Source organism: Sinocyclocheilus rhinocerous, unplaced genomic scaffold (assembly GCF_001515625.1).
Source record: "Sinocyclocheilus rhinocerous isolate Xijiao unplaced genomic scaffold, SAMN03320098_v1.1 scaffold6661, whole genome shotgun sequence".
In the NCBI taxonomy this organism is placed as follows: domain Eukaryota; kingdom Metazoa; phylum Chordata; class Actinopteri; order Cypriniformes; family Cyprinidae; genus Sinocyclocheilus; species Sinocyclocheilus rhinocerous.
In genome coordinates, this window is record NW_015660979.1 from 22,881 (window position 1) to 36,900 (window position 14,020).

At 39.2% G+C, this 14,020-nt stretch overlaps 1 protein-coding gene across 1 annotated transcript; it reads left to right on the top strand.

The window, feature by feature from the left end:
* The first annotated feature begins 1,954 nt into the window (after positions 1-1,954).
* On the top strand, positions 1,955-3,993 carry LOC107726170 (forkhead box C1-A). Its single transcript, XM_016535690.1, has one exon. The coding sequence runs from the start codon at positions 2,122-2,124 to the stop codon at positions 3,583-3,585; it is 1,464 nt and encodes a 487-aa protein (XP_016391176.1). The 5' UTR covers positions 1,955-2,121; the 3' UTR covers positions 3,586-3,993.
* The last annotated feature ends 10,027 nt before the right edge of the window (positions 3,994-14,020 follow it).

Below are 14,020 nucleotides of genomic sequence, written 5' to 3' on the forward strand. Positions count from 1 at the left end.
GGTCCCTGTAAGGAGAAACCAGTGAAGAATCAACTAGTCCATGGTCACTTAATCAGAGCGACCTGCGGGGGATTAGGAAGATATTGTGACCGCAACTTGGCCTCACAATTATCATTCACAATGTCGTGTACCTCCCCCAATCTTCTTTTCATAAAGGATGCATGGCCGTCGTATATTTAACAATAGGGCGGATTTTGGTGTTTGGGTTTTTACCTCGAAATAATACGCGCGTGGTCCACAATATGAGTAAGAGTATTCACTTTTTCACTTTTAGGCCCGCTTTATGAACACATAATGAAGAGAAGTTAAAAGAATAAAAAAAATATATATATAGTAATTATAAATAAAAATAATTTCTTGTAATTTGACTTTTTTTTTAAATGAATGCAAATAATGGTGAGACTATTTTAAACTATTTCTGGCCTATATTTCTGGCAATATTGTCGGCTTGATTGCTCTGACCCATTGGAAGAGAGCTGAACTGGATGATGACATTACTTAATCATCAATGAACTGACTTTAACTGAAAAATAGGATCTTTATTATTGTCCTCTTGCATTATTGACAAACTACTTTCCTGTTTGATACTGTAAAGCTGCTTTGTTTAAAGCGCTATAAAGGTGACTTGACAATCCGTTAAGTCCTTAATGCCAGATAAATACACATATAAGTTTAGGGCATTACTTTGGAAGTAAAGCATTTCATGAAGACACCGATTTTAAAACTATTTCTGGCCTATATTTCTGGCAATATTGTCGGCTTGATTGCACTGACACATTGGAAGAGAGCTGAACTGGATGATGACATTACTTAATCATCAATGAACTGACTTTAACTGAAAAATAGGCTCTTTATTATTGTCCTTTTGCATTATTGACACACTATTTTCCTGTTTGATACTGTAAAATTACTTTGTTTAAAGCGCTATAAAGGTGACTTGACAATCCGTTAAGTCCTTAATGCCAGATAAATACACATATAAGTTTAGGGCATTACTTTGGAAGTAAAGCATTTCATGAAGACACCGATTTTATTGGCATGCTATAAAACAGCGCAGAGGCGCTAAGGTGAAGGATGGCATGTTTCTCACTAGTTTGAGCAGTGCTGACACATGTGAGCTGTTTTGCTTTACCCATTTGTTTCTCAGGGCTTTTAATCTCGCTCGCACTTGGAGCAAACTCTCGCACCTCGGCTCTTTCTCCAGTGTCTTAACTTGCTTAATTCCAGCATAATGAGCTCTCTGGCCGGGATGATGGGCTTTGATCCGCTCACCGGTGTTGATTGAGACCGTTAACTAACAGCCAGTGTTAATGAAGAACTAGCATTACGACTAAAAAATGCAGGAAGCCGGAGATTATTTACGCTAATTCACATATTGATTATTTGAAAACAAATGTTCTCCAAAGCTTCTAATGGGCTGGTGCGAAATACAAGTCATTACAATTCATTATTAGCACTTGTTTGCACTATGACTGGATTAAAGCTTGTTTTAAATGTTTATGTATAAATTAATTAATCGAATAATCCAGGAAAGGAGTGGGATAAATCAGTATATATATATATATATAATAGCGTTAGATTGTTCCGATACACATCCAATATTATTTATAAACAAAGTTTCTAATGTTGTATTATAATCATTAAAGTATTTTCAATCTGGTGCGTATCCGCGCTGGCTAGTTTGTGGAGAGCATGGTTCTTTAAGGTCTGGAGAAGTGTGTGTTTGGCTAGGGTGGGCTGGGACGTCCCAACACCTCTCGTCTTTCTTCAACCTTGTGTGTGGCCGCTCGCTTTGCACGGCCCGACCTCCCATTGGACAACTTAGATGTTATTGGGAGGAGCCTTACTGGCAGCAAAAGGGGAAAAGAATTGAAGTGCGCAAAAGCATTATGTAGTGACCGATGCTTAGCGTTCAGAAGTTTTCCAATGCGCGCTCCGACAGAAAGGTGGCCAGTACGCGAGTCCAATACTATAGTCACATTTTATAAATACGGTGGCAGAGCGTGGACTCTCGGTTGGACTGCCTTCCCAGTTTCAGAGGAGGCGCATTTCAAGCGGATTTGTGGATTGCGTTAGACTTCTTGACGTTTGTTCTTCGCCAGCGCCGTTTGGAGAGAAGTCATGCAGGCGCGCTATTCCGTCTCCAGTCCCAACTCGCTGGGAGTCGTGCCGTACATCAGCAGCGACCAAAGTTATTACCGGGCCGCCGCCGGAGGGGGGTACACCGGGATGCCAGCCCCCATGAGCATGTACTCTCACGCGGCCCATGAGCAGTACCCTGCCAGCATGGCGAGGGCGTACGGACCGTACACGCCGCAGCCGCAGCCCAAGGACATGGTAAAACCGCCATACAGTTACATTGCGCTCATCACCATGGCCATCCAGAACTCCCCAGACAAGAAGGTGACCCTAAACGGTATTTATCAGTTCATAATGGAGCGCTTCCCCTTTTACAGGGACAACAAGCAGGGCTGGCAGAACAGCATCAGACACAATCTGTCCCTGAACGAGTGCTTTGTCAAAGTGCCCCGCGATGACAAAAAACCTGGCAAAGGCAGCTATTGGGCTCTCGACCCGGACTCGTATAATATGTTTGAGAACGGCAGCTTTTTGAGGCGACGGCGGCGTTTCAAAAAGAAGGACGCCTTAAAGGATAAGGAAGAGCGAACTAGCAAGGAAGCGCCTTCCCGCCAGCAGCAGAATCAGCCGCCGCCGCAGCAGCAGACGGACCGCGACCAGGAGCAGTCGGTGCCGGGCTCGCAGCCCGTGCGCATTCAGGACATTAAAACCGAGAACGGCACGTCCACGCCGCCGCAGGCTGTTTCGCCCACGCTAAGATCTGTTCCCAAGATTGAGAGCCCCGACAGCAGCAGCAGCATGTCCAGCAGCAGCCCGCACAGCATCCCGTCCACCCGCTCTCTCAGCCTGGACAGCGCCGGGGAACAGCAGCAGCAGCAGCAGCATCACCACCAGGGCCAGGCCCCCGCGCAGGGCTTCAGCGTGGATAACATCATGACCTCCCTCCGCGGCTCGCCTCAGAGCTCCGGCGAGCTCACCCCGTCTCTCGTGGCCTCCTCACGGACAGGCATAACTCCCACATTGTCCCTGAACTATTCTCCCAATCAGACGTCCGTGTATAGCTCGCCCTGCAGCCAGAACTCTATCTCGACTACCTCCAACGCCACCTATCATTGCAACATGCAGGCCATGAGCTTGTACGCGGGCGGGGATCGCTCGGGCCACTTGGCCACCACTACCGCCGTGGACGAAACTCTGCCCGATTACTCGATCACGACCACCACGTCGCCCCTAAGCCACGGGAATCCTCAGGAGGGCCACCATGCGCACCAAGGCCGCCTCGCCTCATGGTACCTAAACCAGGCCGGAGACATTGGCCATCTAGGCCCCACGTACCCGGCGCAGCAGCAGAACTTCCATTCGGTTCGAGAGATGTTTGAATCGCAGAGAATCGGGCTGAATAATTCACCGGTTAACGGGAATAACAGCTGTCAAATGTCGTTTCCCCCGAGTCAGCCTATATACCGCACGTCGGGGGCTTTTGTGTACGACTGCAGCAAGTTTTGACCAAACAAGTATTTTTCGTTCTTCTTCTTCTTCTTCGATTTGTTATTGTTGATTTGGCCTTTTCTCGATACCGAGAGACCTTGATAGGCTACTTACCGACTATTCCCCCGCGATGGACTGAACAGAAACCGAACACAAACGCGAGTCAGACACACTTGCTCTCGGTTTGTTAAGGACAGTGTTACTTCGAATAACACGTAAGTCTTCTTCGTTTTTGTGAGCTATATGCTGGGCTGTGTTGACGTGCGTCAGACGTTTATGGACTTGTTATTACGTGTAAATTGCATATAGTAATTTATTTCTAAAGTGTAGCCGGATATTATGGACCAAACACCAAAAAGTGTTTGTAAGTTGAACTGCATTCATTGTCCAAATGTTCCACTATAAAAAGGAACGGATCATGTATAACGCCATATTCTTTCAAAATATCTCCTTTTGTTGAAAAAAGGAACGGAACATGTATAACGCCATATTCTTTCAAAATATCTCCTTTTGTTGAAAAAGTATTCTGAAGGATCTGCATTGTTTGTTTAATAAATTGCCATGCTATTTGAGTTAAAATTAGGCTACGCCTGATTTCTTAAACCCCCGTCAGGAACAGAACTGCGTGCTAGAGTAATAACACATTTAGAGCACAACAGCTTGAAGAAAGTGCTAATTACCTGCATAACTGATCCAAATAAGAGGGTCGAAATTATTCGGCTTTGCTGTGGCACAGTTGAACGTTTCTTGATCCAAACGTTCGTCTAATCCTAAAATGCACCAAGAAACGAATAAATATGCTCTGATCATGCACGCTGAATGAAAATAATCACAGGCCCTTTTCAGCATTTTATGGAACCGTGCAATACTAAATATGCATTCATCAGTTTGGGATTTGTTTCTTTTTCTTTTTGTAATGAAATGTTAGCTTCTAGGTTTTAGTCATTTTATCATTACTCATTACATATCTTTGTTTAGCAAAATGTAGCAACATTTTACGCTTATGTTGTTTATACTAAATAGATATATTGAATATAAAATAAGAAATATCACGTGATTGAATTCAGCTGAAATTCTCAAGAATATATTAAGTTAGGCAGAATTCAAATCTTATTATTCTTCTTATCACAATTATTATTATCATTATTGTTATTATATGTAGTAGCAACTATACAAAAATGCTAATTTGTAAGTTAAAATGCGGTTAATTTAGTAGCATTTAATTTATCTGGTTTTAAGTCAAAACATTATTTAATGTGATTCTAGAAAAAATCATTTTGAAGGTTTAGACCAGACACAGCTCTTTAAATAGCAACTGCAGATTTTGTTTTTACAGAGCAGTAGCAGTGGTAGTAATAACATAAATATTGCCATGCAATTTATATTTTAATTGCTGTGAGGTGACGACGTGTTTTGCTATAATTTGTTCTTACGCAACTCTATGTGCAGACTTGGACTGTCTGTCATCACCGTGACCTGAGGCGGTGTTTCGGTCCGTGTATTTCAGCGCTTGTGTTCAGTGTCCACGTGTTTACTTGCGCATAGCTTGGTTAATATCATACCAGACATGCCAAAGATACTCACATCACCACTAGAGGATTCAGCAGGACTTCTAGAAGGCGCAACATTTGGGCTTCATAATAAATATAAGAGGCGCGTCCTCAGAAAAGGCCTTTACAGAAATCCAATTCATGTATATAATAAAAAATAAAATAAATAAAAAGATTTAGATTGTATTAAGTTAAATCTTCTGAAGTTTATTTGAACGTCCACCAGTCAGGTTAAAGAAATATGTCACTAAAATGCCCGTATGTTTAATAACAGTTTTTTGATTCACAGTTATTCAGAAATGCTATTTGGGAATAAGCGAGTGGCATCTTCTTTTATTTTTCTTCATTTTATTGAGATGTGATGCCACGCACAGTTATTATCAAACTTTCCGAACAATTAATTAACAAATGAAGAATATTTAAAAGCGTATTCACTGTAAAAAGTGATGACCTGCAATTGTTACCGCTATTTCTATTTGACTGAACCCATAAAATTGAGTTTTATTGCTAAACATTAATGTACTTAGGTTGATTCAGAGACATTAAATAATATTTTTGACTTGAATGAAACCAGTTAATTTAGATGTTACCATTTTTCAGTGTATGAAAGCTCGCTGATACTTAAACTTTTTTTTTTAAAGGTTTAAGTTTGTGTATAGGTATTATTATTATTATTATTATTATTATTTACTGACAATATTATTTTTTATGTATTTATTTTAGTCTGCGTCCCAGTTATAGGCCCAAAGACCTTGAGGGCAAATGCACATGTTCTCATTGCGTCACATATTTTCATTGCACGAGCGGTTGTGATTACAGCAGTTAATTAATCGGGTAATTAACAAGCGTGCGTCAACAAAACGTCTCGGATTTGCCTCGTTCACTCGGGTTGGTATGTGGTAAATGTGCACATATTCCGCTTGTTTAAAATTTTACTTTAAAATAGTAGTCACACTACATATGCATCATTTCTATAGATATGAACATAAATATTCATAACCAATTTTGGACCTTTTTTTTGTTACGGCAATAATAATAAGCCTGATGTAGGCTGATTAATAATAATAATAATAATAATAATAGGTTTCAGTATAAGTAAGCGTTCATATATAAAAAAACATGACACTTACAAATTACGTTACAGCTTATAAATAATTGCATGTGCGCATGGTCACAATGAATGTTGGCCTTCCACAGCGCATTCTCTCCCCACAAAAAAAGTTGTAATCATGCTCATAAAAGTCATTAGAGCCTTTCCCGAGTAATAAACAAACGTCGTGTTAAGCCCAAGATCGATGGCGCCCTCACAGATCGGGCCAGGTCAGGAAGGAATAAAATTCAATCAGTGCGCAGGAATCATTTTTCATGAGACGGAGAAGGCAGAAGGGGACGGGGGTCAATAGAGAGGATGTCGGCCGCCGGAGCACCATCAACAACACCGCAGGAGAACAGCGACACGAACGTGCTGCGATCTCCAAATCAGCCTCTTAAATCTGCATGATTTCCAGCTCCCTCACGAGCATGCAGTCCTATCGGACTTGAACAGAGCGGTCTGAATTACAACACAGTCCAGGTGAAGAGAGCTGCATTTTGCTGCTTGCAGGCCTTCATTTGAAATTCCACATGCAGGCTTTCATTCGAGCTCTTGGATTTGCAGAGCTCCTGGTTCCTGCGCCATGCAGGCTGGAGGTTGGAGTGTTTCAGGCGTTGCAATCTCTGGCCTTTGAAACGAATCATAGCTGTTTTACGCAATAATAACAGCCTACATGTAACGTAGAAAAGGCCTATCTTGCTTTGTCAATCCTCTTCTAATTATAACGTTCAAATAATTAACTGAAATGCTTGTTCAAAGCAGATTAAAAGTTATTTAAATATTAATAAAGCACATTTTTTGCAACATAAAAGCGGCTGTTGAAGCGTAAACCAAACATAAATAGTTTGCAACAATATATGTAAAATGTTTCTATTTAATACATTTTCCGTTCTAAAACGTACTTTTAAAATGTTACAAATAGTTGATAATAAAATGCTACACAATCCTGACGATCTCTGTAAACATTATTTTATAGACGTGGGATTTGATGTGTTTCAAGCACTTGTTTTTCTTTGTAGCTCAAATGTTGTGCATGCTTTCCTGTATCCAGATATTTAGGTGGGCCGGTCATTTTGATTTAGCCTGTTTGGTATTAGTCTATATATCAGTGGATTATTATTACTATTATTATTATTTTTAAATACAATATTTATTCCTGTACGAGTATCCCACATGGATTTGAACCAAAGTGATCAGCATTACTTTGATGTCAAAACATCCCAATTTCAATTTAGGAGAACGATATCGACGAGCAAATACATTTTATGACAATTTCACTGGACAGAAGTGGTAAAAGTAATTGATTTAGCTGATATAAAGCGCAATTTGATGCATTGGGGAATATATTATCTCTCCAAATGCCACAACAGCGTTATACTGTGGCTCATCGACAAACACCAAACGAATGCAAATGAAAACCTATAGTTTACAAGAAAACAAACCGTATTACAACATCTCAATTTCTGGACTAAGTATGTCCATGCAGACTTCTAATACGTTTGTAAAGTAACTTATTAAAATGCTTAAAGATTAAAAAGCTAATTTGATTGAATTTAATGATCATGTATCAGTCACGAAGCGCATGCATCTTTCTCTCTAGCAGAATCAAGCTCTACAGTGAACCGACCTGTTAAACTGTTTACCCACTGAACTCTATTTATTTTTACATCTACGTTCGTTATTGCACAGATGAAGAATATTACGTTGTGTTTACCTATATATCCGTTTCAGTGTCAAGATCGTGATGAGCTGCTGGCGCTTTTGTTCTGCTGAGGCTATCCGCTCATGGCAATGTGTGATTTATCAGAGACAATGTAAAATGCATAAAAAATAAAAACAGAAGATGTGAGATTAATTCTGAATAAAGCCATCTCCGATATTTTTGTTGCTGCGGGAGAATGCTGTATATACCTTTATCCACTAATATGTGTTACATATATGTTATTATATAATCACATATGTGTTCATATATGTTCAACCACCTTGAAAATAAAATAAAATATCTTGTTTGAGGATGGGTTAGCAGAAATTTATTAAATGAAGAAATTATGTTGCGGATACAAACCGGTAAGCGAATTAATTCATAGCGTTTTTGACAACACACACCCTTTAATCTTTAAAACATTGTAATTAATACTGTCCTTCACCTATATTTTCAAAATGCAGCGGATTATTTACTGTATTAATTTGAATGAATGCAACCCGTATTTTCCTGTCTCACGTTCTTATGTTTTTGCAATTACAAACCTAATAACGACATTACAATTACATTGTGTAACGTCAAATTATAATATGCTATTCGTTGTATTATTTAGTACCTATTAGTCTAATGCAACTTTAATAACATGAATGCCAGTGTAACCTATCCAACTGCATCAACAGTAAACGCTCATCCACAAATATGCAACTCATTTGCATCGCTCAGCGCACGCGCTAAAACCAAACCCACTTTCTGGATCAATCCGCATCGGTATAGACGTTTCCATTTCCCGGGTGAGTGAGGCCAGAAGAGTTGAGGTGAGAGAGAAACACACCGTGCACCTGTATGCTTGACTGAGCGCTGAGGCCGAATGGAAAAGAGCAGCACAGTTGCAGCACAGAGCCCAACCTCAAAGCGCCATCTGTTTTCAATTAGGAGTCCACATAGACTCAGACTCTGTCTGACAGTCAAACTGCCAGTTAAAGGCTCAAAGACTTGTCCTGAAAAAATATCCCACCCTGCAGCCTCCTTTTTAGCGTGCTTCGAAACCCACGATTTTTCTATTTAAGCTGAATAAATAGCTTCCCCGCGGATGAAACTTGCGACGCGAATTCAACAGTTCGAGTTACAGAATCAAAGTCGGAGTCGACAACAGGTTTTCACTTCATTTAATTAAAAAGCAACAGCTGAAAAAAAAACAAAAACATTTTTACTACACGCTTATTTTAGATCAAATGTTTACCGCATTTCCGGACATTGAACAAAGCATCTGAAAGCCTCAACAATTAACCAATCGAAAGAAGCAAGTCGCCGTTTCTTGGCATCTCTATCCAGTCTGCAGCTCTCACATGCATCCCACACGCCCATCGCTGGCTCCTGCACCTCTTTGCGTGAATAAAGGGACCAGTGTGATTTTAGACTTAAGGGAAATGACCGAGCCCACCGACCTTTGGATAACCCGAGCACCCTGGCACGCAAACGCGCAGCTCAACACAGCTCGCCTTGAGTGCAGACCCTCAGCCCACCTCGCCTCGTGTACTAATTATAGCCGCTTTTACCTGAATACCTCAATTCTGCTCCTTTGACATAGACGATTTTGTCTCCAATTTAAATTTACGATCAGATTTCCCCCCCTGACGTCTTGGCTGCCTTTTCCTATTTTAATTACTTCAACCAGAGAGGAAAAAAAAAACGTGATCATTTGTGAGAGGTCTTGATGAATGAAACCTTCTCGGGTCAAAAAGTATCTTTTGTGCACGTCTTAATTAAACACATTTGCACGAGTTTTAAAAGTAGACATGAATGTGAATATCGAAATGAACTTACATTTCGTGCGAAATTTCATTTGGAGTAATATCGGTATTATTTTTGAAAGGTTGAGGCCCGTCTGATTAATAAGATCCAAGCTACTACTAACTAAAAACAAATAATCCTCGTGTCCCATGATGACTGGATTTAGGTGATAACGAATGAGTGAAGTTGGGATGACTTCATAATTTAGCAAATGCCCTTTTTTTCCGTTCAGCATAATTTGATATCAAACAGTCTACAGCTACTATATTTAATCACCAGGATAAAAAAGTAGGCCCGTCGTTATAATGTTCACCTATTTATTTTAAATTTGCTATATGCATATAGGATTTATAATTAATGCCACTAATAAATATAATTTTATATCTGCAGTTGCCAAAGGCAAAAAAAATAAATAAAAAATGCACATTTTAAGTGATACTCTATTTAAAACGATTTAAGGTTCATATATAATAATATCCACAGTGTCCTTTTCAGCACTGTACCCCATTCAAAATGTAATTTCTTTTCATCTCATTTATGCTTGCGTGTCCTTTTAAGCGTGTTTTTTTAAACATAAAAGCTAATACTGCAAAAAACTGGTGTACAACAAAATCAGCACAATCATGCATAAATAAATGAACGAAATATTAAAATTCAGGGGTTTTAAACGCACAGTGTTCATTTTAATGGCGTGACATTTATATAATAAAAAAGTATTGCAAAATTATGCTTCTACCAAATAACAACAAAATGTATTTATTATTTATTTATAATATTTTTAATGTTTTTTTTTCATGTTAATGTTGGTTATAGGTCACTGCATGGTTATGCTCACATATGGCTTTATTATCGCCTGCCTATTGATACAACTAAAAACAAGAACACTAATTAGACATAGACATTGTAAATATAGATATGCCTGACATGGTTATATTGCTGTTATATTTTCACTAGTACATTAAAGACTTACTGTATACAGGATCATATTTCCTAAACCTCTTCATCTTTAAAATAAGTACTGGTCTAAGGGTGAGGTTTCTCTTCATATGCTCATAAATAAGATATTATAGGGCATTGCTAATAATAATCAGCACTCTGAGATTTTTACATGCAGTCCAGGGCAGATGTTCACCAGTTTTCTTCAAGGGTTCTAGGATCTGTTTTTTTGTGAGCAGGATCAGTATAAACATGCAGGAAATCTGAGCCTGGATCTCTTCTTCTGCTTTGAAACACATTATATATACAGGTGCAGAGATCTTGGGACAAGGCATACGATGGGGATTTATTTGATTTCTTATTTTTATTTTTTTTTGTTAAAAACTCTCCTCCAAGAAATGTGTCAGTAGCCAGAGAGCACGTGGGTTAGAAATACCATGTTTGTTTTTCTAAAAAGAACAATGGCAGTGGACAGTTTGTGTCATACTTGTATAAAATGCTGGGACATGTTTTGATGGACAGGTTTGATAAACATCCTAAACTCATCTGGCAAAGTACCAGTGACATACTGATAGTCATTTTACTTATTTTACATCATTTTTACACATATGGCATTTTTGCCTACCACCAACTTCTGGCCTTCTTTGGGATTTAAGGTACAGAAACACACAGAAAGGTAAAAAAAAATCGAAGTTTTAGAAAACAAATTCTTTAAAACAATTGTGGTTATAACTATGCATCAGTGCTGCTGTGTGAGAGGTAATGAAACCGATCTCTGGAAATGAAACTTGTAAATACTGACTAAACAGGATAGTGACTACAGCAGATTTTACAGATGCTATAGATGACAAACAGAAGCAATGGTTTCCTCTGACTGCATGTATGCGTGTGTCCGGGGATATTTGTTCAGGGGTTTTCTCTGCTCAAGATTAGTTCATGTTTCCACTCTGATTGTGATCTGTGTCTGTGTCCAGAATACCAGGAAACCAGGATTTACCTCAGCGTGAAATAAATGCCCTCAACTTTGGCTTCTATATTTAAATTCATGCTTGTTGTTAAAAGCGGACCTTGACCCTGGACAGACCACAATCATGCACACATATGAAGCTGACAAAAGTTGCAGACTAGTCTTACATTGTTGTCCTCTTGAGCAGCGTGTCAATTACACAGGGACTTCACAAGAGGTCAGCTTTTGAAAAGGAAGTCCTGTTGGTAATTATCTTGCGCAACACACACAAAAAAACACATTTTAAACAAAGCATTTTATCTTGCCCACTTTATCTTAATGCACTCCAACAGAGCTGATGACGTATAGCCAGGCTCACTGGAAAAACGTGCCTCTATCTAAATGATTGCAAAACTCCAAAAACATACCAATACATACAATTCACTGCAGTTTCAAGCTGAAATGAACATCAGTTTCAGTAAAACACCAACAACATTCATTCTGTTTCGCACAAAGTGTGATTTTCGGGGCAGATTAGTGATTAATAAAGATGTGATTTCATACTGTTGCTTGCACAATACTACGTTATAATCTCAGAGGACTTTTACCATGGTGCATGATTTGTATTCTAATACATTTTGATGTTTGCATCACATAACCAGCTCCATAAGTATGGATTTTCTAATGTAGTAAACTTGCTCGGTAGCGCACCCGGTAAAGCAATGCACATGGGCTGCAGAGCGGTCAGATAAGAGTCTGGTGAAACATGAGTTACAAAACTCAATAAAAGAGCTCAAAAACTTGTAGAAGCAAGCTAAAAAAGTCATGGTTTAATAGGTAATATTATCGGTTTAGTGTACGTGGCATATTAATTTCGAGCATTAACATTTTTGTGCCACTCACCGGACATTTCATTTGCGTACTGCCGCAAAACGTTATAAAATGCTGCCAGATTCATGTTCATTTGATTCAGACAAAACTAAACACTCTTTAGAGCAACTCACTGGACATTTCATTTCCGAACTGCCGCAAAACAAACAACGTAATACAAATAAAGCTGAACACGCTTTTAGTGTCATTTACTGGAAGTTTGACTTTGGAATGTTAGGAAGCAATCAAATATCATTTTGCAGAATAATATAATTTTGCCACTTTCCAGTAATCCTAGGTTGCTAAATTAATAGCACAATCATCTATAACCTGTTCTGTGGCAAAACAGATTGTCAAAAAGACTTCCGAAAACGACATATTGGTTGAGAGAAACAGAAAAAGATGAACTGAACTGTGTTAGTCTCACAAACGCCCACACCAACAGAAAACCCTAGCAGGATTCTCAAAACGGCATTAATCCATGAGGTGTTGTCTTCATGTCAGAGCGTTCCTGAAGGTAAGTTTCATCATACAAAGAAAAAACTCTCCGCCTGACTACAAGATCAAAGTCAATGCCAAGCGACCCCCTCTTCAGCGTCTGCTCTGAAACAGCAGCGTAGGGGAAAACCACAGACTTCAAAGGCCATACAGAGAAAGCCATTTTTCCTTATCTTAATTGATGCACAATTTTAATAATGACCTTACACTTTTGGGACCATGTCAGGATGGGAGGGAGGGGGGTGCGAGTCAAATGAAGTGGACGTGAAATGGGCTGTAGTACGTTTTGAACTGATTGAAAACCTTATAACCTCAAAGTGAAAGTAACATCGTGAATAATGCAGATACAACTAGAAGTACAGTACACTAGCTCATCCATACTAGGGAGTCGCATACATCACGGCCTGTTAGGACAAGCAAAGTTCATGTTCTAATGCGAGTGTGCATGTTTTAATATCCATTTGTTTTCTTTGCTATTTTGGTTATCGCTTTCACAATCGAAGGTTGACTATCGTACACTTATGCCTCTTCAAGTCTGTCATAGAGCACAATTGCTACACTTTAAGCACTCTGACCCTTGACCCGCAGCGTTTCAAGTGACTGGAGTGGTCTTTGACACCACACTGCCGAAGCGCTTCCACCGCCAAGAAAAATAAACAGCACATCTTGCCTTGAGAAGTGCTCTACAGAGGAGCTGTCTGATTATCTTCTGGCATTGTGAAGCTCCTTCAGCGTCTGCAGATCACACATGCGCCTTACATTCATCAGCTGAGCACAGAGACAATATACATTATGTAACACGTTACATTATGTCCACATATTTTATGTCCATGTTAAACATATGCTAATATAATTCATTAGAATAGAATCAATGCTGACAGTGTTTTTTTCTCTTTATTTTTTACAATCTGCTTCATAATTTCAAGTTGTTCAATAGTACTACCAATGTAATTACAATGTAACAAGCACACTGTAATGCAGGTACTGACCTACAAAAGCAAAATGCAATAACTACACAAATACTGAAACAGAGACTTCAAAGTTAATTGATTAATTTGATATGAACA

Coding starts and splice junctions, on each gene's coding strand:
- LOC107726170 (XM_016535690.1), top strand. CDS start 2,122: ATGCAGGCGCGCTATTCCGTCTCCAGTCCCAACTCGCTGGGAGTCGTG.